Source organism: Drosophila sechellia, chromosome 2R, assembly GCF_004382195.2.
Source record: "Drosophila sechellia strain sech25 chromosome 2R, ASM438219v1, whole genome shotgun sequence".
NCBI classification, from domain to species: Eukaryota; Metazoa; Arthropoda; class Insecta; order Diptera; family Drosophilidae; genus Drosophila; species Drosophila sechellia.
The window spans coordinates 21099465-21124424 of record NC_045950.1 but is presented as its reverse complement, the minus strand read 5'-3'; the positions used below and the strand labels follow the sequence as shown (position 1 = coordinate 21124424).

At 35.5% G+C, this 24960-nt stretch overlaps 2 protein-coding genes across 4 annotated transcripts; both read left to right on the top strand.

The window, feature by feature from the left end:
- The first annotated feature begins 11168 nt into the window (after window positions 1-11168).
- On the top strand, window positions 11169-18264 carry LOC6618936. 3 transcript variants are annotated; one of them, XM_032715564.1, is made up of 7 exons: window positions 11174-11220; window positions 11764-13161; window positions 14966-15089; window positions 15152-15294; window positions 15345-15692; window positions 15748-15888; window positions 17319-18264. In XM_032715564.1, the coding sequence occupies exons 1-7, from the start codon at window positions 11181-11183 to the stop codon at window positions 17405-17407; spliced, it is 2283 nt and encodes a 760-aa protein (XP_032571455.1). In that variant the 5' UTR covers window positions 11174-11180; the 3' UTR covers window positions 17408-18264. The 3 variants fall into 3 exon arrangements, with proteins under 3 accessions (XP_032571454.1, XP_032571455.1, XP_032571453.1); XM_032715562.1 differs by lacking the exons at window positions 14966-15089; window positions 15152-15294; window positions 15345-15692; window positions 15748-15888; window positions 17319-18264 and adding exons at window positions 13311-13443; window positions 13516-13658; window positions 13710-14054; window positions 14110-14166; window positions 14231-14869 and having other exon boundaries at window positions 11200-11220; XM_032715563.1 differs by lacking the exon at window positions 17319-18264 and having other exon boundaries at window positions 11169-11220; window positions 15748-16375.
- Window positions 18265-22731: 4467 nt separating this feature from the next.
- Window positions 22732-24219, top strand: LOC116800603 (ejaculatory bulb-specific protein 1). Its single transcript, XM_032716453.1, has 2 exons — window positions 22732-22827; window positions 22889-24219. The coding sequence occupies exons 1-2, from the start codon at window positions 22813-22815 to the stop codon at window positions 24047-24049; spliced, it is 1176 nt and encodes a 391-aa protein (XP_032572344.1). The 5' UTR covers window positions 22732-22812; the 3' UTR covers window positions 24050-24219.
- The last annotated feature ends 741 nt before the right edge of the window (window positions 24220-24960 follow it).

Below are 24960 nucleotides of genomic sequence, written 5' to 3'. Positions count from 1 at the left end.
ACCTGGTCCCTATATTTTTTTCTTCTATTATATTTTGTATCCATCAGGGTATGTATGTATGTACAAATGTAAGAGCGTTATGTAATGCGTATTATAGGGAAACGATTACTTTTTAAAATATATATAATATATTTAAAATGCATATCTATGAATCATAGACTATTCACTATTACTTTAATTTTATATACTCGAGGGCCTAATTAAATCCTTATTTTTTTAATTTGATCATCATTTTATTTTGAACATTTTGAATGAATTAAAAAAAAATTTTTTTGAAGTATTCCATTTAAAAATGTTTTTCCTGTAATAATATACATATGCAGATATACCTTATATATATTACTTAAAATTTGTATATTATATATATATTATTTATTTTTATAGAAGCTTAGCTGTGGTACTTTGAAAATTTTACATTGTTAAACCGTGGTAAAACCATTACCTTTATGCAAAAATAATGCTTATAGGGCGCAAATTCTTTTTTTTTTTTTTGATATCATCTATGTATACGTGCGTAAACGGTCTTCCTTTTCCAAGTGGTCAACCCTTACGGATAGCTTTATGCATATTGCCCTCCCTCTTAGACAGTATACATGCATAATGTCCACCCCTTTTCGGCATCAAGCCACCCCGTTAAAATAAAAATGGCGTACTTTTCTTTTTAGAGAATTATATTCAGGCACGCCGTCAAGGGTGCAGGATTTGGCATGCAGCATATCAACTTACGCAACATATGCAGATACCATTGGTACGGGGGGAGGGGTGCGCGCGCGAGAATTGAACAAATAAGATCGAGCAGAGAGGCTGATGCCACGCTAAATACTTGGCACACTCCCAAAACCTATTTCTTAAATACAAATCGTCGCGTGCCAGAAGCATCCTACTCGAATCCTCTTTTGCGTGGTATCAGATAAAAAATAGATTTAAAAATCGTGCCAAAAATTTCAGCATTCAAAACAAAAAAATAAAAGAATGTGAAAATGTCCAAAAAGCGGGCAAAATGTGTATATGTGAGTGAGTTGCATCCCTTGTCAACAATGGCAGGAAAATCCCGTTGCTGACCTTACGATGACCCCAAACGAAGGTCTATAGTCCTCTTTCCGTCCTTGATGATTTTGTGTTCCCTTCGGCTTCATTCAATCTGCAAACAAAAGACCGGCATTTCTGTGACTGATTACACGTAACGGCAGCATATTCTTGCATGTATTTAGTTATGTGTGAGAGAATCTGGCGCTTCCTCCAAACAATGATTTTTCAGAACAACATTTTTCTCTTTTATGTACGCCATTTGCATGTTCCCATTTTTATTTTAAAATGTATAGAAAATTATAAATAAGGGGTTCTTATATTACAATTGCAAGTGCCCTAACATTAATAGTTAAAAAGGAAATAATAAACTGTTGCAAATTTTAACTATAGGCAAAATAAAATGATGGTTTTTAATACATACTTAATTAATTACGAAACAATTCGTACAGTAATGGTTCCAAAAGAGAAGTAAACTGAAAAAATCGTACTGAAATTGGAGGAAAGTCAACAATTTAATAAAAACAACTGGACCCGATGGCGGTACATATTGAAAAATCTAGGAGTCTGTTAATGTTGCTGATAATAGTTTTATTGTACACCCTTATTATATTATACATTTTGCTTCCTTGGCTGATACCTGATATCAAGTTCAAAAGAATATATTCTTGAGAGCTTGTATAAACAGTTGTTTGCATATAGTAAAAAACTTTTACTTTAATACTCCTGCACAGGGTGTTTTCATTTTACTTAGATTGGCACTATAGTTAGGACAAAGACATAAAAGAATTCAAAATATTATTTCTTAGTTATACCCGTAGAGAAAACGATACGTTGAAAAATATGTAACAGGCAGAAGAAACCGTTTTCGACTATATAAAGTATATATATTCTTGATCAGAATCAATAGCCGAGTTGTACTCGCCATGCTCGTCTGTCCGTCCGTACAAATGTCGAGATCTCAGGAACTATAAAAGCTAGAAGGTTGAGATTAAGCATACAGATTCTAGCGACATAGACGCAGCGCAAACCGTCACGCCCACAAGCCGCCCAGAACTCTCCTCGCCTACACTTTTTCAAAATGATTTGTTATTTGATCATATTTTATTTAGTTTTGTAAAATTCTATCGATTAGGCAAAAATCTTTTTTGTGTTCGCATTTCAAAGCAAAGTAACGGGTATTTGATAGTCGGGGTACTCGCGACTATAGCATTCTCTCTTGTTTTTTATTAAATACATTGACGGAAAGGCACAGAAATTTCAGTTTCGCATTTTGGCCTCACTTTTTATATATCACCCATGTTGTGCGTAAGATGTTCAGATAAACGCATTAGAGCGAAACTTTGGTTAGTAGTATTTGGCATATAAGTCAATTACATGGATCATTTATTACATGGCTAAAGAGACCTTTGTATCTGTCCTTGGCTGTTGATGGTGCCGTGTGTTTGTTATGTAATTTTTTTCTTTGATAGTCTCCTTGTCTGAATTTTTTCATAAGGATTACGTTATCCCAACATATTATCGATGACAGTCCGGGACCAGGGAACGGCAAGTCAATCTTTTTTTACACGCGACGAAAGTTATATTAAGACATTATTACATGAAAATATTTAATGTTTCTATAATTTTATTGAAATATTAACACCACACATTTTACTTTATCTCGGAGTTTTAAGTAAATCATCTTGGGTGATCTCAAAATATGGTTGTCTTTATGCTTCTAATTTGAATGCAACATTAGAAAAGCTATTGTAAATTTTCTCAGTACTACTATAACAATAATAGCTACTAAAATGGCAAAGAGGAAGATTTCCAACTATTAAAACTTGTGGCTTAGATAATTCTCAATTTTCTCAGTTTGTTCGGTGTAACCCGAATGTCCATTTTTTGCGTAAGTTACAAAGCGAATGGTAAATATCTGCCACTAAAAAGATACTGATACCCTTGTTGTGACTGCCATCTTACTGGAATTGAGTGCCATGCTCCCGTGAGATTGTTTGATTAATGGCCCACACGACTTTTTTGTTTTTCTTGTTCGTAAGGAAACTGTTAACGGACATGTGGGCTGGACCCTATTAACTTTCCCCGCAACATAAACAGAGCAATTTTTACCTAAACAAAAAGTTCACTGTTTATAACGCAAAATCATCAAGTTAACATTTATATATGATTTATAGCACATTCATACGACATAGGGCCTCCAAATTGTATTGGTTCCGTTCAAATTTACAGCACGATACGGGGAAACCAATCAAAAACTACATGGCGCTGACAGTTTACGTTAGTCACGCGAAGACATTTAATCGTTATTGTGCTTGGCGTTATTATGTAAATATAGTTTTTATCATGACCCTATTGCAACATTTAACGAAGGCTAACATTTTCTCACTTAGTATACACAAGTTAAAAAAATAAAATCCATTTGGAAGCGTTTACAGAATTTCGAAACATTTAATAATTAGTTCTTATTTAAATATTTAGACAATTACATAATATATTACATATACTTGACCGATTCATCGTGATTATAGAGTTTGGCGGACACACAGATATCGCGGATACTATATACACATAAAGGTCATAAAGGGTCCTAAAGTTTTATTTTATTCAAATATATCTATATATATTATATATCTATATATATTGTATATCTTATTATTTACATAACTAATACAAATAAGCTAAAAGTTACAATTTTGAATTTCCTTTCGACTATGATGATGCCACTGGTATTAATCTATCAGGCTAGTATCGAGCTACTTAAAAATACTTAAATAAACAACAACAACTGTGTATATCCGGCAGATGTACAGCATGCAAGTACAGAAAGTACACCGATATGCATAATCCTTATACACGCATTTTACTTAGACAATGGTAAGATTTGATTAAGGATGCCGGGTGTTGAAAATATACGGCCATACATTCTTTTATACATTGATGGTATCGAAATTGAAAGGCCCGGACAGCTGGTTAGCCTTATTTGTCGTATGCAAAGTATAATTTCCTGATTATTTCTAGCTCTGGATAAGTGCTAGAAAGGTATTTGTTAATTTTTCAAAATTAAAAGGTTAAGCACTTAATCTTAATAATCAAAGTTTAACAAAAAAGTACACATATATATATATATATATATATATTAGTTAATAAAAAATATTAGTTAATAATATTGCATGTTTTAACGTTAAGTATTTGAAATTCTAAGTCACTTGTTTTGTTTTAAAGTTATGATTACAACTCCCATGAAAAATATACTAGCTGGACGATGTTATTTTTTTTTTTTTGTTAACTTTGTAATTAGCGTAACCTTTTATCGTTTTTCTACGTTTTTATCTATTGGCTTTACTCGATGACTCACCTTTTTCGTAGGCGGAAGCAAGTAACCTTACAAGAAAATACAGACTTTTTTTTATTTAATCTTAGTCACTTTCTTCGATTTGCAAAGTGTTCTCATGGAAGAGTATACCTGAGTGATCGGCCCTAGCTATTTAAAATAAGCACAGAGGACGTATAAGACCTATGGCATTTTTCTTTGGTAATTAGGTTGCTTAGGCTAATCCATTAAGATGTGAACTATGTTATTTCTAAGAAGAAAATTGTACCAATGGTTAATCGGATTGATATACGCGAATGTCACATAATGCAATATATGTATATTTGTGTTGATCTCATTCACTGAGCTCTAACGAAATATAACCAACTATTTCAAAAGCAAGCATCGGCATTTTCCTACCATAAAAGTAAGTCCGGAAAATTGACAATTTTGTCACAATGCCCTACACATTCAATTAATATATGTAGAAACAGCCTAGGACTTGTTAAGCCCAAACTATAAACCCCGCCAATAATTTTTAATGTCCGCAGAGCACTGGTAGAGAAAGCTTGAGTTCTCTCATGGAAATTTGTTAAGGAACTTAAGCTAGGCATAAAATACTGGAACTTTTTATACTCAAGCTATACGCTTCTGTCAGTTGTTATAAAGGACACATGTCCATATTCTGTCTCCTGTCAGCCAACAGTGCTTACGCATAAATTTTTTATTCAAACCCACACACACCAGAAATGATTTTGTGAGCTGTGACATAGACACACCTGCGATGAAGTCGTGTTTAGGTAGGCGTACAGGCGAAGTAAAATATCGAAAATACAATATATCAAATTTTCAACGTATAATTTGTTTAATTGAACACGAATTTATTTTGGTCTGTTCACAATGGCGATAAATTCTTGGATCCAAAGAAAAGTTATATAGTTTGAATGTTGCAAAGTATGCAATTCTACCTGTTACACCTTTTAATAAATCTAGAGTACACTTTTACTTACTTTACGAGAATAGAAATACAGAACAAGAAAAAGTCACTAAGCGTAAAGAAGATGAAAAAGGACACTGAACTGGACTCTCTTGCGTGGGAAAGGCAAACTGGTTTGCTTAGAGCGAAAATACAATAAATTATGTGTGGTCACAAAGGGCACCAGACAGTACAATGAAAAACAATTATAGATTGTGAGGAAGAGCGTTTGAGTTACACAGAAATTGAGCAAATTCGAAGTGAGGGGTATAAAAGTGTTGCCAAAGGATTGTATATTCTGCTGGCCGTTGTGTAATTTACGGACTCTGACGGATCGGCATCTTGCTGACCATTTTTAAACAGCTGCACTTGGATTCACAGCATGCCAGCATTGAAGCCCCTGCACGTGGCCTGTGTATATTTTGGATATAATTTAACCTAATGTTCCGAAGTAACAGTTTAGGGTGTATACAAAATAAGTCAAGCTTTCTGTCTTTTGTAATTCTACTTTTTTGTAATTTATTTTGGTTTACATTGCAGGTAAACATTATAACAAGCTTTACCAATGGAAAGATGAGCTATATTATCAATTTTTTTTATATGTAATTAAATTTAAAAATAATATACGCTGAGAAATATAGTTCTTTGACAGCACTATTTAAACACAATAAACATAAATTGAAACTGCTATATGACAATTTGGGTATTAATTGAAAGATCATTTTTCCTCCGATTGAATGATGAAAAACTACGCTCAAACAATTGAGTCTCCACTGAACAACTAGTTTTTGAAATCTATTTTTGGGACGTAACCCCTATTTTTTTTATGCAAATTAAAAAAAAATGGAAAAATGACTAAGCCGTGTTTATCCTCTCTGAAAACAGAATTTTTTAAAATAGAAATAAAGGAAATTTAGTTTTAGAAAATGGATGACGGACTAATGGGGGAAAGGATGTATGGTCAAGGTTGATCTACCCGACTTTCGGTGCTGATACAAAAGAATAAAGCATTTTTTTAGTTTTTGATAGTTTAAGCTTAAAAATAAAAACTGTTTGTATATGCCTAGGAATACAGAGTAGCATTCAAATACAATTTTTTTTTTTAATAAAACTTTCTATAGTATACATTTCTATATGAGCTCAGTCAGCAATACACTCTGTCCTTAGGCAATATATGTGTTCAGATTTGATTCCTTTTTGACCCACACACTTTTTTTGGCAACATAATTTTAAGCTACGACGTAGTGTTTTTTGCAGGACATTCTCAGCTTTTGACATCCTTCATTTTATCCTGCAGCGGAATCGTCGCTAGGATACCCTTTGCTTCTTTGGGCACAGCCTCCCGTTATTTGATGCCTTGTTAACTTTCATCTGCGGAAATTCGAAGGCAAGAATTTTTCTTGTTTTATTTGGTTTTTTATAAGATAGACCTTAATGTGGAAGTGGCGGCCGATGGCGACGCTGTTTTTATTTTTGTGTTAACGATAAGAACTACGCCTTCGTTGTACACATTTTTTTAACATTTCTTGTAAGCTTGTTTTTGTTATTTTGGGATAGCATTATATGCACTGCCATTTATTTCTATGTAGTAACTGCCAATTTATAAGCTATCCTTAAGGTAAAAATTTTAGCGGCTTTATGTTACCGAAGCGGCGAGTTGCTGAACAACCACCTATTTTGTTTGGGCTTAAATTTAAGTCAAAGCATAAATAATTTAAATTTTAAGATAGAAAAAAATTTGAAATAACCTGACTAACTTAAATCGGTGGTATGGAATCGACCATCTATTAATTAACTTAGTGTATACAAAAGCCCTCATTCACAGGAAATAAATCCGTATGTTTGATTGTTTAGATACAGGCCTTAATTTTTTTATTATCTATGAGGATTCTCGAAAGTTATGAAATGAACTTCATTAGCTGCACACTTTCTATATTGTTTATTTGTGTACTTACTCATTTAGCTGAAACTTAAGCCGGAATTATCTACATTTTAGGTCAGAGAAAAAATAATAAAATGTGAGGTTTGAATACCTGAACGTCAACACTTCTTACATTGCAAAAACCTAAATCGAAACATACATTAATTACTTTTCCGAAAGTACACTTATTTTACATCAAATGTTTCTCTCCACTCTCCGACTTTTTGGTATTAATTGTTTTATTTCATATAATTTAGTTTCGTCACAAGGCTGCACAGATTTGTAGAGAAGGTAAATTAACAATATCTATGCTTTTATTTATTTTTGCGCCACGATTTCAAACATTTATCTTAAAATTCACGATTTATTCAGAAAATAATTTAAATATAATAAAATGATTTAAATAATAAATAAATTTAAAAACAAAAATTTTATTAAATTAAAATTAATTATCTTAAGTATTAAGTATTGGTTTTATCTGGTAAACTTCCGTCAATATCGAATTGATCAGTAAAACTCCTTAAAACTATACATTCTTCGATTTTGTAGAGGTACCATTTCTTTGACTGAATTAAAAACCCATGCTTATTACAGATCACCCCTGGTGAATAGTGATTAACTGCAGGCATCAACATGTAGAAGGTAATAAAAGTTCCTAGGGAAATTTTTAATCAACCAAGTTCGAAACCCCCCTGTGAACAATTTTAGTATTTTTGGGTGCATATAGTATTTTTACGGATTTCAGATTACACGGTATATTTTTACGGATTTCAGCTTACAGAGTGGTTGAAAACGGTCAACTCAGGAGATTCTGCAGCTGAATTCTACCTGTACACGAGCACAACAAATAAACCATTCACGTTTAGTCTCACTTGAGAATGTTAGTTTGTTTTTCTCCCGTTTGGCTTTTGGTGAACTGTTCTCATTTGAACTGTCCCAAAACATCCAGTAGAAAAGAAAAAACACCAAAGGCAAACTCACCTCGTAACACATATGTAGAAAAGTATTAAGTATTATATAAATATATATAAGTAAAGTATAAAAAAAATTCAAAGAAAAGTTTTAGACTCCCAACGATGGCGGGGAACTTTGAAAAAAGTATTGTATTTTTTATTAGAAGCTTAAAATGTGTACATGTATATTACATAGGTAATCCTTATTATTTTAGCAGAGTTCTGAACACTGAAAACTACAAGTATGGAAGTTCTTACATATACCTGTTACTCGTAGAGTAAAAAGGTATACTAGATTCGTTGATTTGGTTTAGTCTGTTTTATTTACCTTCAAACCCAGCAAGGGTACGAAGATTTCATATTGTTCAAATCCAATTTTCGAACCCACATTGTTTGCTTTTATTTATATTTGCGCCACGATTTCAAACATTCCTCTTAAAATTATCGATTTATTAAAAAAATAAGTTTAATAAAATTATTTAAATAATAAATAACTTTAAAAACTACAATTTTATTAAATTAAAATTAAATATGCTAAGTATTAAGTATTGGTGATTTTATCTGGTAAACTTCCGTCAATATTCAATTGATCCGTAAAACTCCTTAAAACTATACCATTCTTCGATGTTGGAGAGGTGCTCTTGCTTTGACTGAATTAAAAACCCATACTTGTTACAGAGAACCACCCCTGGCGAATAGTGATCTACTGCAGGTTTATCAACATGTAGGAGGTAATAAAAGTTCCTAGGGAAATTTTTAATCAACCAAGTTCGAAACCCCCCTGTGAACAATTTTAGTATTTTTGGGTGCATATAGTATTTTTACGGATTTCAGATTACACGGTATATTTTTACGGATTTCAGCTTACAGAGTGGTTGAAAACGGTCAACTCAGGAGATTCTGCAGCTGAATTCTACCTGTACACGAGCACAACAAATAAACCATTCACGTTTAGTCTCACTTGAGAATGTTAGTTTGTTTTTCTCCCGTTTGGCTTTTGGTGAACTGTTCTCATTTGAACTGTCCCAAAACATCCAGTAGAAAAGAAAAAACACCAAAGGCAAACTCACCTCGTAACACATATGTAGAAAAGTATTAAGTATTATATAAATATATATAAGTAAAGTATAAAAAAAATTCAAAGAAAAGTTTTAGACTCCCAACGATGGCGGGGAACTTTGAAAAAAGTATTGTATTTTTTATTAGAAGCTTAAAATGTGTACATGTATATTACATAGGTAATCCTTATTATTTTAGCAGAGTTCTGAACACTGAAAACTACAAGTATGGAAGTTCTTACATATACCTGTTACTCGTAGAGTAAAAAGGTATACTAGATTCGTTGATTTGGTTTAGTCTGTTTTATTTACCTTCAAACCCAGCAAGGGTACGAAGATTTCATATTGTTCAAATCCAATTTTCGAACCCACATTGTTTGCTTTTATTTATATTTGCGCCACGATTTCAAACATTCCTCTTAAAATTATCGATTTATTAAAAAAATAAGTTTAATAAAATTATTTAAATAATAAATAACTTTAAAAACTACAATTTTATTAAATTAAAATTAAATATGCTAAGTATTAAGTATTGGTGATTTTATCTGGTAAACTTCCGTCAATATTCAATTGATCCGTAAAACTCCTTAAAACTATACCATTCTTCGATGTTGGAGAGGTGCTCTTGCTTTGACTGAATTAAAAACCCATACTTGTTACAGAGAACCACCCCTGGCGAATAGTGATCTACTGCAGGTTTATCAACATGTAGGAGGTAATAAAAGTTCCTAGGGAAATTTTTAATCAACCAAGTTCGAAACCCCCTTGTGAACAATTTTAGTATTTTTGGGTGCATATAGTGTTTTTACAGATTTTAGTTTACACGGTATACATTCGTAAGTTACAGAGTGGTTGAAAACGGTCAACTAAGGAGATTCTGCAGCTGAAACCATGCACGTTTAGTCTCACTTGAGAATGTTAGTTTGTTTTTCTCCCGTTTGGCTTTTGGTGAACTGTTCTCATCTGATCTGTCCCAAAACATCCAGTAGTAAAGTAGTAGTAGTATAAACACATATGTAGAACAGTATTAAGTATTATATAAATATATAGGTATTAATTTAAAAAAAAAGCCCACAAAGCAACCGAGCTTATACCAAACAAATTCAAAGAAAAGTTTCAGACCCCCAACAATGGCGGGGAACTTTGAAAAAATATTGTATTTTTTATTAGATACTTAAAATGTGTACATGTATATTACATTGTTAATCCTGATTATTTAAGCAGAGTTCTGAATACTGAAACCTACCAGGCATTTTGTAAAATGACCAGTCTGATGTCTTCACTAGTGAGGAAATTCTTACATATACCTGTTACCTGTTACCCGTGGAGTAAAAGGGTAGACTATATTCGTTGAAAAGTATGAAACAGGTATTAGGAAGCGTTTCCGACAGCAGCTTCCATAGAAATAGACACAGCGCAAGTTTGTTTCCAAATGTTGCCCTATCTAACGCTTACAAACCGCCAGAAACTGTTACGCCCACACTTTTGGAAAATGTAGTGATATATTTTATGGAAAAGTTTTTTTTTTTCGTTTTATTTTTTTTGTCTTGCAAATTTCTACGGTATACCAAAACCACTTTGGCCACGCCTATTCTAATGCCTTCAAACCGCCGACCACTGTCACGCACACACTTTTGAAAAATTTAATTTTTAATTTAATTTTTTCTCACTTTATTCCTCAATATCCATCGATATGCCAGAGAAATTAACAGGAGTAACGGGTATCTGATAGTCGAGGAACTCTACCATAGATTCTCTCTTGCTTTATTAATAAATATATATTTTTTACTATTAAATTATTACGTTTCGCTATTCGCTTCACCACTGTGTCTGTCTTTCTATGTGCTTAATCTTATCGTTTTTACTGATAAACATTGCTTAAAAGATAAAAGTGATTGCTCATGGGCGAGGCACAGGTGTAGTTGGTCAGAAAATGAAACACTCAGTTCAAGCGAGACAGCTGGTAAAACAAGGTAGTGTGGTTAGTGGATGTGGTAGGAAGCGGTAGTGAAAATATAAAATCTTAAGCAAGTTATCAACTGGTTAATTAGAAAATTACTTTGTGAATAAAAATTTCGGTTTTCCATTTTTGTACACAATAATGAACTTACGTTATAAATAATTCAAGATCATGCTTTGAGATACGCAAAACTTCATATCTAATCGCCGGGACTTAAACTATGTTAGCTTAAGCAAGTTTAAAAATTGGGGCGCGGGTCCACAATGTTCTTATGTGTAATTTACACCTGACTCATTTTTGTATGTATCACCGATTGCAAAGTTTCACAATTATCAGTCGTACAGTATTTCCAATCTATATAGGACAAACTACACCAGTAGTCTGAGGATCTCATAAAATGTGATAGCGATATCATTGAATACATATACCAGTCATATGTATATGTACATAGCGGACCTGACTCATGTTTTCATATTGATACGCACATTGCACATCCAATGTTTAGTCCGATTTCATATGTAAAATATAATAATATTTGTTGCAATTAAATTTTTAGTTACCACGACGAAAACGAGTAACCTAACCATGAAATTGCAACAACTTTTGGCAGCAGCTTTCTGTCTAGCTGCTGCCCTTATCCTGAAAACTAAGGCACAGGAAAATGCTATGTTGCAAATTCCGCCCTCATTGGTGGAATGTTATAATACGTCATACTTTATGAATCGGGATAATCGTCTACCAGCCAACATGGACACGCTCATTTCTCTTATCGAAAAAGTAGAAAACAGCTACGCAGCTAGTTCCGGAGTACAAGCCGATATTCGAACCGTGTCGGTAGCCTTGCTGCATCGTTTCCGTCAAGATGGCATTAAGAAGGCTGCGGGAATAAATGCGGCTGACGGGGTAATACCGTACAGTCCAACAGGCTTTCAGTTTCCAAAGTTAAAAATTTTGCTCTCACGTCTTATTCCGGGAAACGCCAATACCTTTCCTAACAGTTCATTAACGAGAGTGGAGCGGTGCTCCCTCCATTTTATGCTATCAAGCACCTTCGACGCGAGAACGCGCGGCGATGAAAACAATGTGTGCAATCAACTCTCTCAGTATCGAGCCCAGCGACTGCCGAGATCATTGAAGAAGGAGCATGACAATAATTTTATAAGCGCTTCGGAATGGCTGGAGGCACGCTCAAAACGAGGACGATCTTCCGACTCCGTATCAAAATACGAACAATTGGGAGAATTAGACTACGAATCTGACTGGGCTTATGCCGGCCCTGAGACTAGTCAATGCCCTGTGGAGGATGGCTTAGTACGAACACGATGGGGAACGATATCCGGAGGCACTCTGATCGCGGGCATTGCAGCTGGTGTCCAGCAGCAGACTGTGCAACTTAATACGCTATTGACCCTAGCTCCCCAGAGACGCTCTCGTGGTCGCAGTCAGTCCCAGACAAGCAATACAATTGACAACAGGTGGGCGGCAACTTTGGCTGGGGAGTTGGCGGAAGTCACGTTGGTCCAACTACCTGTGTCGAATGGCAATCCCGCTTCCGTTGGGGCTACCGGTGGATGGAATGACACAGTTCTACCCCATTGGTACTTCCTATCGCAGCGCAACAACCTCGAGGCAACCGATGCGGAGATTCGCGGTGGCCTTGATGGTTTGATTTTGGCTAAAAATGTAGCCAGTTGGAGGACTCAAGCATCAAGTCTTAAACTTTCTCAACTGCTGCGCATGTATTACTCAACAAATGGTGTCCTTAGTTCAGGAATCAATGCTTGCAGTAGGCAAAATCAATTCACAAATGTGGCTCCGTCGCAGGAAATGGAGGATCAGACAAATGCATTTGCTCTAATATTAGATCGTGAGATGCAGCTGCGTGTCACCCTCCAGCCTTCCCTTATTTCCCAATTTGCTGGTAACGCCACCGCATCTCTGGTGACGTATGTGCGTAAGTAATAATAAATCAATATTGTCGCGGAACCACCTTGCTCTTACTTAGATATCCACAATATAAGAAAGTTTTGTAATTATGTTTAACTTTTGAAATACATCTATATTGTTTCCGTGTGCATTACGACTTGCGTTTCCCTTAAACAGCACAATCGTTAAACGATGTATCTTGTATGGCCACTAGTAATCTTGACTTGACTGATGCCATAACTCCAATGACTAACCTGTATCTTTTCTTGGATACTTCTTGGCAATACAGCACCATTGTTGACTATGTAGCGTAAGTTGGTCCTCTCGAAGTATTGCAGACATCATGTTATGCATAACATATAATTTGTTTAATTATTTCTAGTTATGTTATTCAGCAGCTTAATATTCACCCGTATGCCAGCACAATCACAATGCTTTCAGCACAAGATGGATCGATTATCGTAAACACCACAAACTATATTACCGATGTCTATCAACAATGGAATGCAACTACACAGGCAACTTGTAAGCTGCTTTTGCGAGATATATGCTTTTGATTTAACGATTCTTTCACAGATACTCAGGGATTCAACCTTCCTAATGTGCTGCGTACAATTCAAAACCTAACCCAGTACTTAATGAATGAAGAAAAGACTAATTCGAGCTTAAGTGGTCACTCACTAGTAGCTCTAATCATTCCGAATCAGCAAACGGTTAATGATGGGGACTCCAGTTATGCCACTACTGAAATTCAGTACATTCAGGAACAAATTCCAGACCTGCGCTTTATATACTATGGTGGTGGAAGCATTCAGCGGTTTTCAAGCTTTGTCCGAGATCCCACTCAAGACCTTTTCTCCCTCTCGTTGGGAAGTACACCGGCGACTTCAGCGGGACCTGTAGCAAAGCGCATTGTCCAAAGTATGTCAACTTACTTTATTTATTTCATTTATTTAAAGGCTTTTTGTCCTTGCAGTTCCCCGTCGCGTTATTAATCCACGTTGTGGATCAACTTGGTACACAAATAGCTGGGGTATTATTATTATTATTATTAAATATTTATCATTTTTATATTTACTATTTTAAATACTTACCAGGTACTGATCAAACAGCCCAATATGTAGGGCCTGGAAAGGTGAACTTTTATCGAGTTTCTTCCAACTATTTCTTTGGAGCTGGTGCGAATCGGTATTTGACCATTCAATCACAGAATGGAGGAACTTATACCATATGTACTTCACGCACATATGCATGGCCGCAACAGAACTCAACTACTCTTTCTATGGCAAACTCGATAGATCAGAGTTGCACACAAATAAGTGGAAATAGTTATAGCTACGATCTTTCAAATGCCTGTGAGGGCTACTATACTATCACCCAGTGCCCAGACTTGTATTTGTCAGTCCAAGCTACATCAAACACCACGTCCTGTATACAGGATGCTTGCCAGACCCCTGACCAATGGCGTTATATAATGTCAATGGTCAACATGGGATGCTACAGCGGTGTCTCTGGTATAGCAGCCAGCTTGCTAATAATTGTATTCACAATATTAGCTCTTAGGCTAATTCAATGATTGGCAACTAGTGTGTGGTAATATTAGGATACTGCCGCAGATTTTAAATCTTAAGTCTCCTTACAAAAACAACTATTTTTTCGTTTTACAGTTATCTTTTATTTTTCGTAATTAATGATATGATTTAATAAATAATCCTACATCAATTTCCTAAATATAACTAATCTGGCTATTTTTATTTGATGGTGGTTCCGATAGGCTTTCTATAAAAAAGACAAACTTATACCAATTTCTCATTTTGTTGTTCTGTTTTTAGGAAATATGGATTACTTTCCGTCTCCGCAATGGTCTGAAATATCCAATCTAGTCACAATAATGACTGATATATATGTGTTTGTCGACACCTACTGGCCCTTTGGCTGGGTTATTGATTACGTAACGTAAGTTTGCTAAACGAGATATTCAGTATGCAATTTTAAAATCTATAAATATGTTTTTGCAGTTATGTGCTGCAGGGCCTTAACATTCATCCTTACGCAAGTAAGGTTACCCTTTTTGCAGCTTTTGATACGAAAGTCATTGTTCATACCACCGACTACATAATCAACGTCTATGAAAACTGGAACTCAACTTCACACTCTTGGCGTAAGAATAAACTAAACTAATTGGTGTTTCAATAATTGATTCCATTCCAGATCCACCTGGTTTTAATCTTCCACTTATCCTTAACACTCTGAATGCAAGAGTTGACGACTTGCTTGAAACAGATCGTGCTACCGATAATCTGGGAGGACGATCATTAGTTGCACTATTAATACCCAGTCCGCTGTCTTACGTTGATGAGGAGGACTATGATTATTGCCAGCAATATTTCGAAAGAATGCGTGTTCATTTGCCCAGCTTGCACTTTATTTATTATGGAGGGGGAGCGTTGGTAAGGTTCCACGACTTTGTCCGCGATCCAAGTAAAAATTTGTACCTTTTGGACACTGAAAAGCCACCCGACATTTGCGGTGCTCCCGTTATTAAACGAATTCGGCAAGGTAATGACCTAATATTTATACCATCAATTAAAATGTATCTCCAGCTTTCTTTTAGTGCCCCGTCGAATTTCAAATCCACGTTGCTATGTAAAAGGCGCTATAAGCGAGTTTGGGACCAATTCTTTGCCACAATTTGTGAGTTTGGGCAGTATTAATTTCTACAAACTGGACTCACAATATCTACCAGCTAGACAAAGTATGCGTTATCTTAAAATTTCCCCCATAAGTCAAATTACTTTTACTGTTTGCACCTCTCGAAGCATCGAACGACCATTTAGGAATTTAAGTGCCCCATTAAGGGCGGAAGAGAACTGCGAATCTACAGCATTGGGATCATTTAGCTTTGATCTTACTGATGCGTGTGTTGGTTATACCTTTTTGGCTTGTCCTCCTCTATTTTTCTCAGTGCAGGCTCAAAGCTTTGGCGAGGTTTCATGTATAGTTGAAGCTTGTCAAACTCCAAATGAGGCGCAGTATGTCATTAGTTTAAATAATCTTGTCTGTAACAGTTCTACCGCCGCAACAATTAATGTGTCCTTAGCTTCTGTGGTTTGTCTACTATCATTTTTTCGCATTATAAAAAAATCGGATACTTAATGAAGAATTCTATGAATTTTCCTGTATAAATAGTGCGGTGTAAATGTAAGTGTACTTAAAATTATATACATTATATTAAAAAAATACGTAAAAACTGCGTTTATTATTGTTTTACATGATATTGCCATGTTTTATTGTTTTTAAAATAAACTAAAAATAGCATTCACATTTAAAAAAATGTAGCAAAGCTCAAAACTAAAATATCCTATAAAAATTATAAAATTAAATTCACTTGTGGCATAGGCACTTTTCTGATTTTCCCTCAAAAATAATTACTTTTACGTGTAAACATCGACTCTACAAGAAGAAAATATTTTAAAAATTGCAACAAAAAATGCAACAATTTATTTAATTTAGCCAATACACCCTCCACGCTAGCGAGGGCACCATCCTACTCAGGCCAAAATAATATAGAGAATTTAGCGACATCTAGATTTGGTAAAAGGTAAAGGGTAAGAAAATGAAAAGAGCCTGTATATAACACTCGTAAATGTAGGCTCGTTTACTATACATTTGTATTTACACCACAATCACATAATAATTTTGAAAATATTTTTTTACCCTTGATGTGGGTATATTGGCTCCAGTCCAAAGTAAGCCAAGACATTTGCGACCACATAGCCATATTCTCCTGTTTGTTGGTCCCTGCTTTATCAACCCTACTGTTCTAGTGATGTATAAAATAATGAAAACAATAAATACTTTCCAAAATGTTACGTCAAAATACCGACGATACTGTGTACTTAGCTTTCTCGTCATTTCTTTAATCATAATATAATAGTTCAAATAGTTAGAATGAGTGGAAGATACTTTAATTCGTTAAATGACAAATATGCAAGTATACTACAAACATCTCTCAATTGTTTCGTTTAAACCATCTAAAATCGGTTCGATCACTATACTTTTAAAAATAGAAGGAACACCAATATAAATATTTATTTTTTATTTTGTTTCTCATCGGCTATTAAATTTAGAGTATTTATTTACATGTATCGCTTATGAATATAGTTATTTTGTTATTTATTTTAGTTTTTGATCCTGGCCATGAGATTGTCGAACAACGAATTGAACTTATGATAAAAAACAAACGAACAAATAAACACTCCAAAGTTGGATAATATGCACCTGATAATAGGTAAGTTCAAATCTTGCAAGTTAGCCCAAGGGCGGTATTTAAAATCGTTGACCAAGTTTGTATTAAATGTTCTTTATTATAAGTAAAAATAATTTCCATCCATGGGAGGCACACCAGCTTAATCAGAACGACCGCAGTCCAACTCATTTTTAATATTTTGGTATCCGACAAATGCTGCCCAACACACAGAACATCAAGTTTCGATATGCACTTGACCCACGTTTTTAAGGGCTCAAGAAAGCCAGCGGCTGTGACCGCAAAACAGGCCCGAGACCCACACTTTTGAAGTTAAGAATGTGTCTTAGAAAATATTATTGCTGACTGTGCATCGGCAGCTGATGAAATACTGAAATATCTTAAGATACATGCACATAGCAAATGGGCTGAGTCGCATATCAGTGTCCTGACAGGCGAACTCGGAATTTGCAAGGGACAAATCCAGGGCGACCGCAAATCAAACTTGCTGCTAAAGTTTCTGGCCAAGGGCAATGGGTAACATGTGATAAGTTTATTGTCTTGCCGGATGGCGTAAAACTGAAATAGGAGTGAAAAAAGGACCGAGAACCAATATCACATTTCATAAGGGAAATATGCTTTCTTTGTAAATAAATTAAGTTGTCTCGCCCACAAATATTAATTGCTTAATTAGCATATGCGTCTGGCATGGACGAAGGAACTCGAACACCATTTTTGTTTAAAAGATGGTTGGGGTCGACAGCCCAGCCCGCCTAAGGAAAAGTTTTGTATAACTGACGTAAACCCACAACATATTTGCTTAACAGGACACGTGCTCTTTCGTCATTAGATGACTAATTTAAGCAAAGAACATAAACGAATATCTATGTTGGCCAATCTTTTTTTCCTTTACTTAGCAATTGTCCATGTGCTTACTCTTCATCCTAGTGTCTGATGACAATTGCAAAGTATACTTTTGGAATAATGTAATGCTCCCTGACTTTCTATTACAACAGGGTATGAAAACATGCCGCGCATGAAAATTTCTACACGAAATGGAGGGTTGTTATTTAATTTTGGATTTTAATTATTGTTGATTCTGCTTCGTACATCAGGTAATGTCCCTCATGGTATTTGTTGTTGCTTTAAATATAGGTTATCGATTTTTCTCTTTTTCTAATTAATACTGTGCATAGTCTTAATACACTTCATTAATATGTTGATTAAGCAAATTTGTTACGCTTAAGAAAAACCCCTGGACTGTTCTTGGCAGGTTCTGGAAATAAAATTTTGTTGTTTAACTTGAAACGAGACGACACATTGCAGACACCAAGGAAACCGCAAGCTGACTATCCGTTTACTTTTTGGCCACTCAGCTGGTAAAACAAAAGAAAATTATGCAGTTGCTTCTCACGCCAGAGAGAACTTATCATATTTTATGGGTTCTTTATTTTTTTCTGCAACTGTAGTGGGCTCTTCATCAGCAGCAGTAACAAACAGACACCCAAATAATGAAGAATAAAAGACTAGGGAACTACAGGCAGACATACGCGTATATTTTTGTTTGTTTATAATAAGCTTGGATTGCTGTTTTCACTTGAGTCAAAGCACTAATTATACCAGTTACTTTTCGAGTTTGTTTCAGAAAAACAGAAAAACGAATCGATTTGGAACAGAAAAAATTTCATCTAGATATTTGCATAGATCCGTGACATAATCATCTATAGCAATTCGTCTATTTCCGCTTATCCGTAGCGTATCCATATTTCGCGCCAGCATACGGTAAATGCTGTTACGGTCAACAACCTCAAGTCAACCCTTCCAGCTTTGTTTCAGACCGACCTTTAAAAATTTGTAGCTCGAATAAACATCTGTACAGCAAAAATGCAAAGAATCTGTGTTGTAAATGTAAGCACGAAAGCGAAATAATATTTCTTGATTACAAGGGTTAGAAATCCTGAAAGGATTCTGTGCGGTTTCTTAAAGCGATACGAATACGTTTACCCAATTTTCAATTAAGCGATAAGGATCTAATAAAACTTGCCTTACTCGAAAATGTCCTTAACCGCAAGACATGTGCCTGGACTTCTGTGATTAACGAAGTGTTGACCAAGTCAAAAATGAATGTTGAACTTTGACGCTGATAAGAAAGCTGACCGATATAACCTCCCTTCTTTTAAGTGAACATGTGTGCGACCGTCCAGAGAAGTTAAGGATGTGAGCAGTTGGGGCTAGGATTTTGTAGTCCGCATACCAGACCATGTGCTAAGTGGCATGTGGTCGAATTGATGCAAGTTTTGGGTCCATGGTCAAGAATAGTTTCAATTTACGCCTTATGAGCAAACATTTATCAAATCTATTTTAGAAATTGTGAATGTCAAAAACCCTCTCACGCTCCTCCACAAAGCCCTTTTCACAGCTGTGAGTTCAACCCTTATCGATGTCGAAATGGGTTAACTGTCCGGTTTGAGAGTTTGAGTGTCCGGTCATGGAATAATTAATCACACACTTGCATGCGATTTGTAAAGTTAATTACCGTGGCGAAAGCCCATATTGAGAGCGGGTTCTGTTTCATTCTGTTTACAAATCATAAGTGGTAGGTGTGAGATCGCCGTGTATGTCTAAGTGCTCGGCTTGCCGACAATTTTTGACACTTTAGCACATATTCTAACTGCACAGAGCCAGCGCGTTTATTATTCATGCCTGACCATTTTCCATCGCAGCTCCGACAGGATAAACATTTGCCACTGACAGCGTCGTTGAGTGTACTTGGAGTTTAGCGTTATTCATGGAATGGTTTTGTTGTAGTGATGCTGATGAGGTTTCGGTGCTACATACTCGTTTAAGAATTTCTAGTGCACTTGTATAAAACTTTTTTATTTAAACGAACATGTACAAAATTCATATAAAATGTTTTACAAATGTACGTAGTTCGAGTTGTACCCATGACTTTAAATAAAACAGTGGACAGAAAAGTAAGACATTTATTAATTTTCCTTGCTCCTCATATATATTTCTTTATTAGTACCACAGGCAAGTCGATCTGGTCAGGTCAGTTTGCCGGTGCGTATGAATGTCGACATCTAAAGAACTATAAAAGCAAGAAAGTTCAGAATAAGCATGCAGATTCTTGTTATGCCCAAGCTGCGCAAGATTCTTTCAAAACATTGGCAAGTTTAATGGGCCGCTCCCAATTTTTATCGATACCCAATTACAGTTTGGTCACACCCACTAAGTGAGTTTCGGCTAACTAGCTGTTGAGAAATTCGGCTAAAGCGTTCTTTCTTGTTGTTTTAATTTTATTTTCAAAATAGTTCGTGTTGTTCGCAAGGCGGCAATATGAGTGTAATCTAGTCCGCAATTAACGGACGCAAAATTTTATAATTTTTTGTATATACATATACTTTATATGGTCGGTAATGCTTCCTTCTGCCTGTTAAATACTTTATATAAATACTAATATACCCTTTTCTCTACATAAAAACTATATTGCTTATAAAAAAATGTTCATAAAAATGTTATAAAATAAATGTTGTTAAAAAATGTACAGTTCCATTAAATTTCCTGTTACAATCGACAATTAACAATAATGAATAAAATTACTAAATTGGTTATATAAACCTGCAACCTTTTCGAGCGACACGCAATTCTGATCCATTAAATACAAAAAACAAAGAAGTTCACACGAAAACTCATTAATTATTAATCAAACTTATTTTATCCTCACAAGGTAAGGTTAAAGGAAAATGGGTAAAAGGTTGCCGCCTGCACGCGACAATTGACCCTTTTATTAATTAAATTTGATAGGTAATGAACGGACTTTTTCGTGTATTCAAACAAGGAAACAAATTGGCTTGCCGAGGGAGTGAAATGTTTACCTTTATTATATAAATAGATGCGTCTGTTTTGATAATCAAGGTCGTCTTTATAAATTTACGAAAAGTGGAGTTGTCTAGCTATTATCAACGGATGTGCATATGTCTCTCTGTAGTCGAAAATCATTGAAATATGCCTAATTCATTTATTAATTTTTTTGTTAAACTAGGAAAAGGGGTTGTCAAGCTTAGCGGGAAGTGACACCCTTGCAACTCTTTAAACAGAAGCTACAGTAGATTAAAATTCAGATAGGTAGACCAACAGGATATGTATTCCAAGTATATGATGTTTATCTTTTGGTCTATTAGCGCATATAAATTATGTAGACTTTTGTGCATGCAGTCTATTAGCACTTAAAGACTCAAATTATATGTATTGCGTGTGCCCGTTTAATGTCTTTTGCATGTTTGGTTCACTTGATAAAACTTACCTTGCCTATGTCTGTAATAATTTACATACGACACGCATTCTCGCGCTTTGATCACCATCCTGGCAGGAGACGAAAATGGGTTGACATCTATGATATATATGTGAAGCCAAATATTAGGGGTCCGTTTCAATTAGTTGAATGAACGGGGCCGTTTGGGAGCTTAGAACCCGAATTACCACTACTATCCAATTGATTTTAAGATGGCATATTTTCCTTAAATTTTATACAAAGTGGTTTAAAATCCATTAAGGTTTAATAACACAAAATTTTTACTGGATACAGAAAAATAATTTTTTAATGTGAAGATGAATTATTTTGGCTAGATGTAATCCTCTGTGTGCAACAAAACAAATAAAATTGAAAATATAACAACGGTGACGTCGATGAGGGATGGTGTAGATTTTAGACATTGGAAAGACACAACGAAAACACAGATTTCTGGACGACAATCCTTGCTGCTAAAAACATTTGTAAATAATTAAACCTATTACCGGCGCATATAAGAGTGAAAAACTTGAAGGACGACACATGCAGTCACCCTTTAAGGAAAAACTTAAGGGACAACACATCCGGTCCCTCTTAAAGGAATTAAATTTTGGGGTCAAAATGAAAGGTGCCTGCGCTTACCAAAAGTTAAGTTTTTCGCATGCCATTCTTTTCTTCAAACACAGAGCGTCAAACAAATAAGAGCCACCTATTTTCATTCGTTCACAACGATTTGGTGTTTTATGTTTTTTGTTTTGAAGGTAAGATTTTCTTTAAGCAAACTACATTCCGATTTTGATTAGAACGCATATGTATAGATTTGTATATAGACAAAGACATAGCTTAGTTCTTTTTTTTATGAAATCTCAAATGGTTTTATTTTAAAAAATTTAAGGTGCTTTGCTTCCGATTCTCTAAATTTTTTTTAGCACCCAAAGTTATAGTGTTAATCTAAGCAATTCTCTTAATTTCTATTTATCTTGACAATTCCCTACGGTAGTATAAACTGACATTTATAGTGCCTTTGAACTCTCAAGTCTACTTTTGCATAAAATTTCCAATTTACATTATAATTATCACCTTAAATCACTATATAAAGCAGATCTTGAAAGGCATAACATCAGTTGTAAAGAGCATTTGCTATGGTGCGACAATTGGTAAAGGCCTATATATAATGCTTAGTCACGAACAATTCTTAGTCTTACTGGCCTATTGCAGATACTCGTCCTTTCTCTGATTCTCTTCTGTGGCAGCTCACATGCTGTTATCAGTGAGTTGGCCCGTCAGAGCGAGTCTGTCATCCAGGGCTTGGCAGACATAAAGATGGCGCCGCTACGTTATTTAGATGTTCTCTTTGGTGGAAATCCCGGAGGACTTCGGGGCCTAGACGGAGGAAATTATGCATCTTTATCAACTGCCGCCACCTTACAAGCAGCTAAAGTAGCAAATATATTGGCAAGAGCCAACATATTGGCAGGAGGTGATGTCTCCAGTTCCGGATATAGTAAAATTTCAGCTGGTGTGGGCAAGGGAAGCGACCTAATCACTATAATTAAGAACACACGATCCTACGATCCGTACCTTATTCCACCAGGTATTCCTGGCTATAATTATCCACTTGGATGGCCTCTTCCTTATCCATTAGGTCCTTATGGGCCTAATCGGCCACCATGGCCACCAATTAATTCTCCACCGATACGTCCAGGTGGACTTTTCCCTGGTGGACCTTCCCCTGGTGGACCTTTCCCTGGTGGACCTTTCCCTGGTGGACCTTCTCCTGGTGAACCTTCCCCTGGTGGACCTTCCCCTGGTGGACCTTTCCCTGGTGGACCTTCCCCTATTGGACCTTTCCCTGGTGGACCTTCCCCTAGTGGACCTTCCCCTGGTGGTCCTTCCCCTGGTGGACCTTCCCCTGATGCACCTTTCCATGGTGGATCTCCACCTTCACCAGGCGGACCACTTGGACCATGGCTATTTCCATGGATACACCTACCTCGGCTTAACCTTCCAGGAAGACCTATCCCTGGCCAAGACGGTTCGGAAGGTCCAAGTAGTGTGCTAAATGTTGCTGGCGGAATCCTTGGAAACGGTGGACTGTTCGGAACGGGAATTTTCGGAGAACATGGACTTTTCGGAACTGGATTTCTTAGTGGACCTTCATTAGACCCCTTTGGCATTTTTACTCCAATCGGAAATTTCTTTGGATCACTAGGAAACTTATTCGGATTTAGTTCACCTAGTCAAGTTATTCCAATCTTTGGTGGGAAATTTGGGCGCGGATTGCAGGGGTCTATCACCTTGGATGTCGGCGGCACAGTGCCATCGGCAAAAGGCATATTAGGACAACTTTTGCATCCTTTCCTGGGATTTCTGGGATAGTATCGAAAAATCGTGCCCTGAAATAAACAATGGACCTGGCGGCTTAACGCTTAGTTTTAACATTTAGTATTAAGATACGACAAGTGTCGGGGTTAAATAAACATTTGTCTAGGCCAAGCTTTGTAAATTTAAAACCAACCAATAAAAGTAAGCAGCATTCCAATTTTAAATCCTTTAAACTGAATTGGGAACAATTTTATACATTGTGTCATCCCGAAAAATGGTGTATAAATATTTTCTTTGAATATAAGAAAATATAAAAAAATGGTACTCAAATAAAGGTGAATTTATCAATAGTACTATACAAATATTAATAAAATGCGCCGGGACTAAAGGTGTAGTACTTTATAAATTTGATCGATTTTTAAAAGTCAAACATATAAGAGTTTTTTATGGTATATTAACAATGCATTCGAGCTTTTAATAAACAAGCTTACACCATGGCGTTTGTTTCATTTGTAGCGTAGAAGGGTATCAATACCTTAGTGAATCTGGTCATTCCCATCTAAGTATTCGATTAAACGCTGTTATATGCGAAGCTGTATTAGATAGAAATTTGCGATTAAGCATGCAGATTCTAGTAATGTTAGTTTATATCGATATGGCAGAGGAATTTTTAGTTCTCTCGAACTACAACCATCTTAGTAACGGGTATATGATGGTCAAGGATCTCGATTCAACCTTTCTCTTTTGATTTCTACTTAATTCGTAATTTCTTGCTATAAGATTTTTTAATTAGGTTTTAATAGATATTTAAACGAATTGTAAAGAAACAAACCTTTAAACTATTGTACGTTACCCGTTACTAGTAGATCAAATTGGTACACTGTAGACTAGTGACTTGTGAAAATGTTTATAAGGTGGTATGAAGTTTGATATACATATATTCTTGAGTGTAATCACTAGGCGAG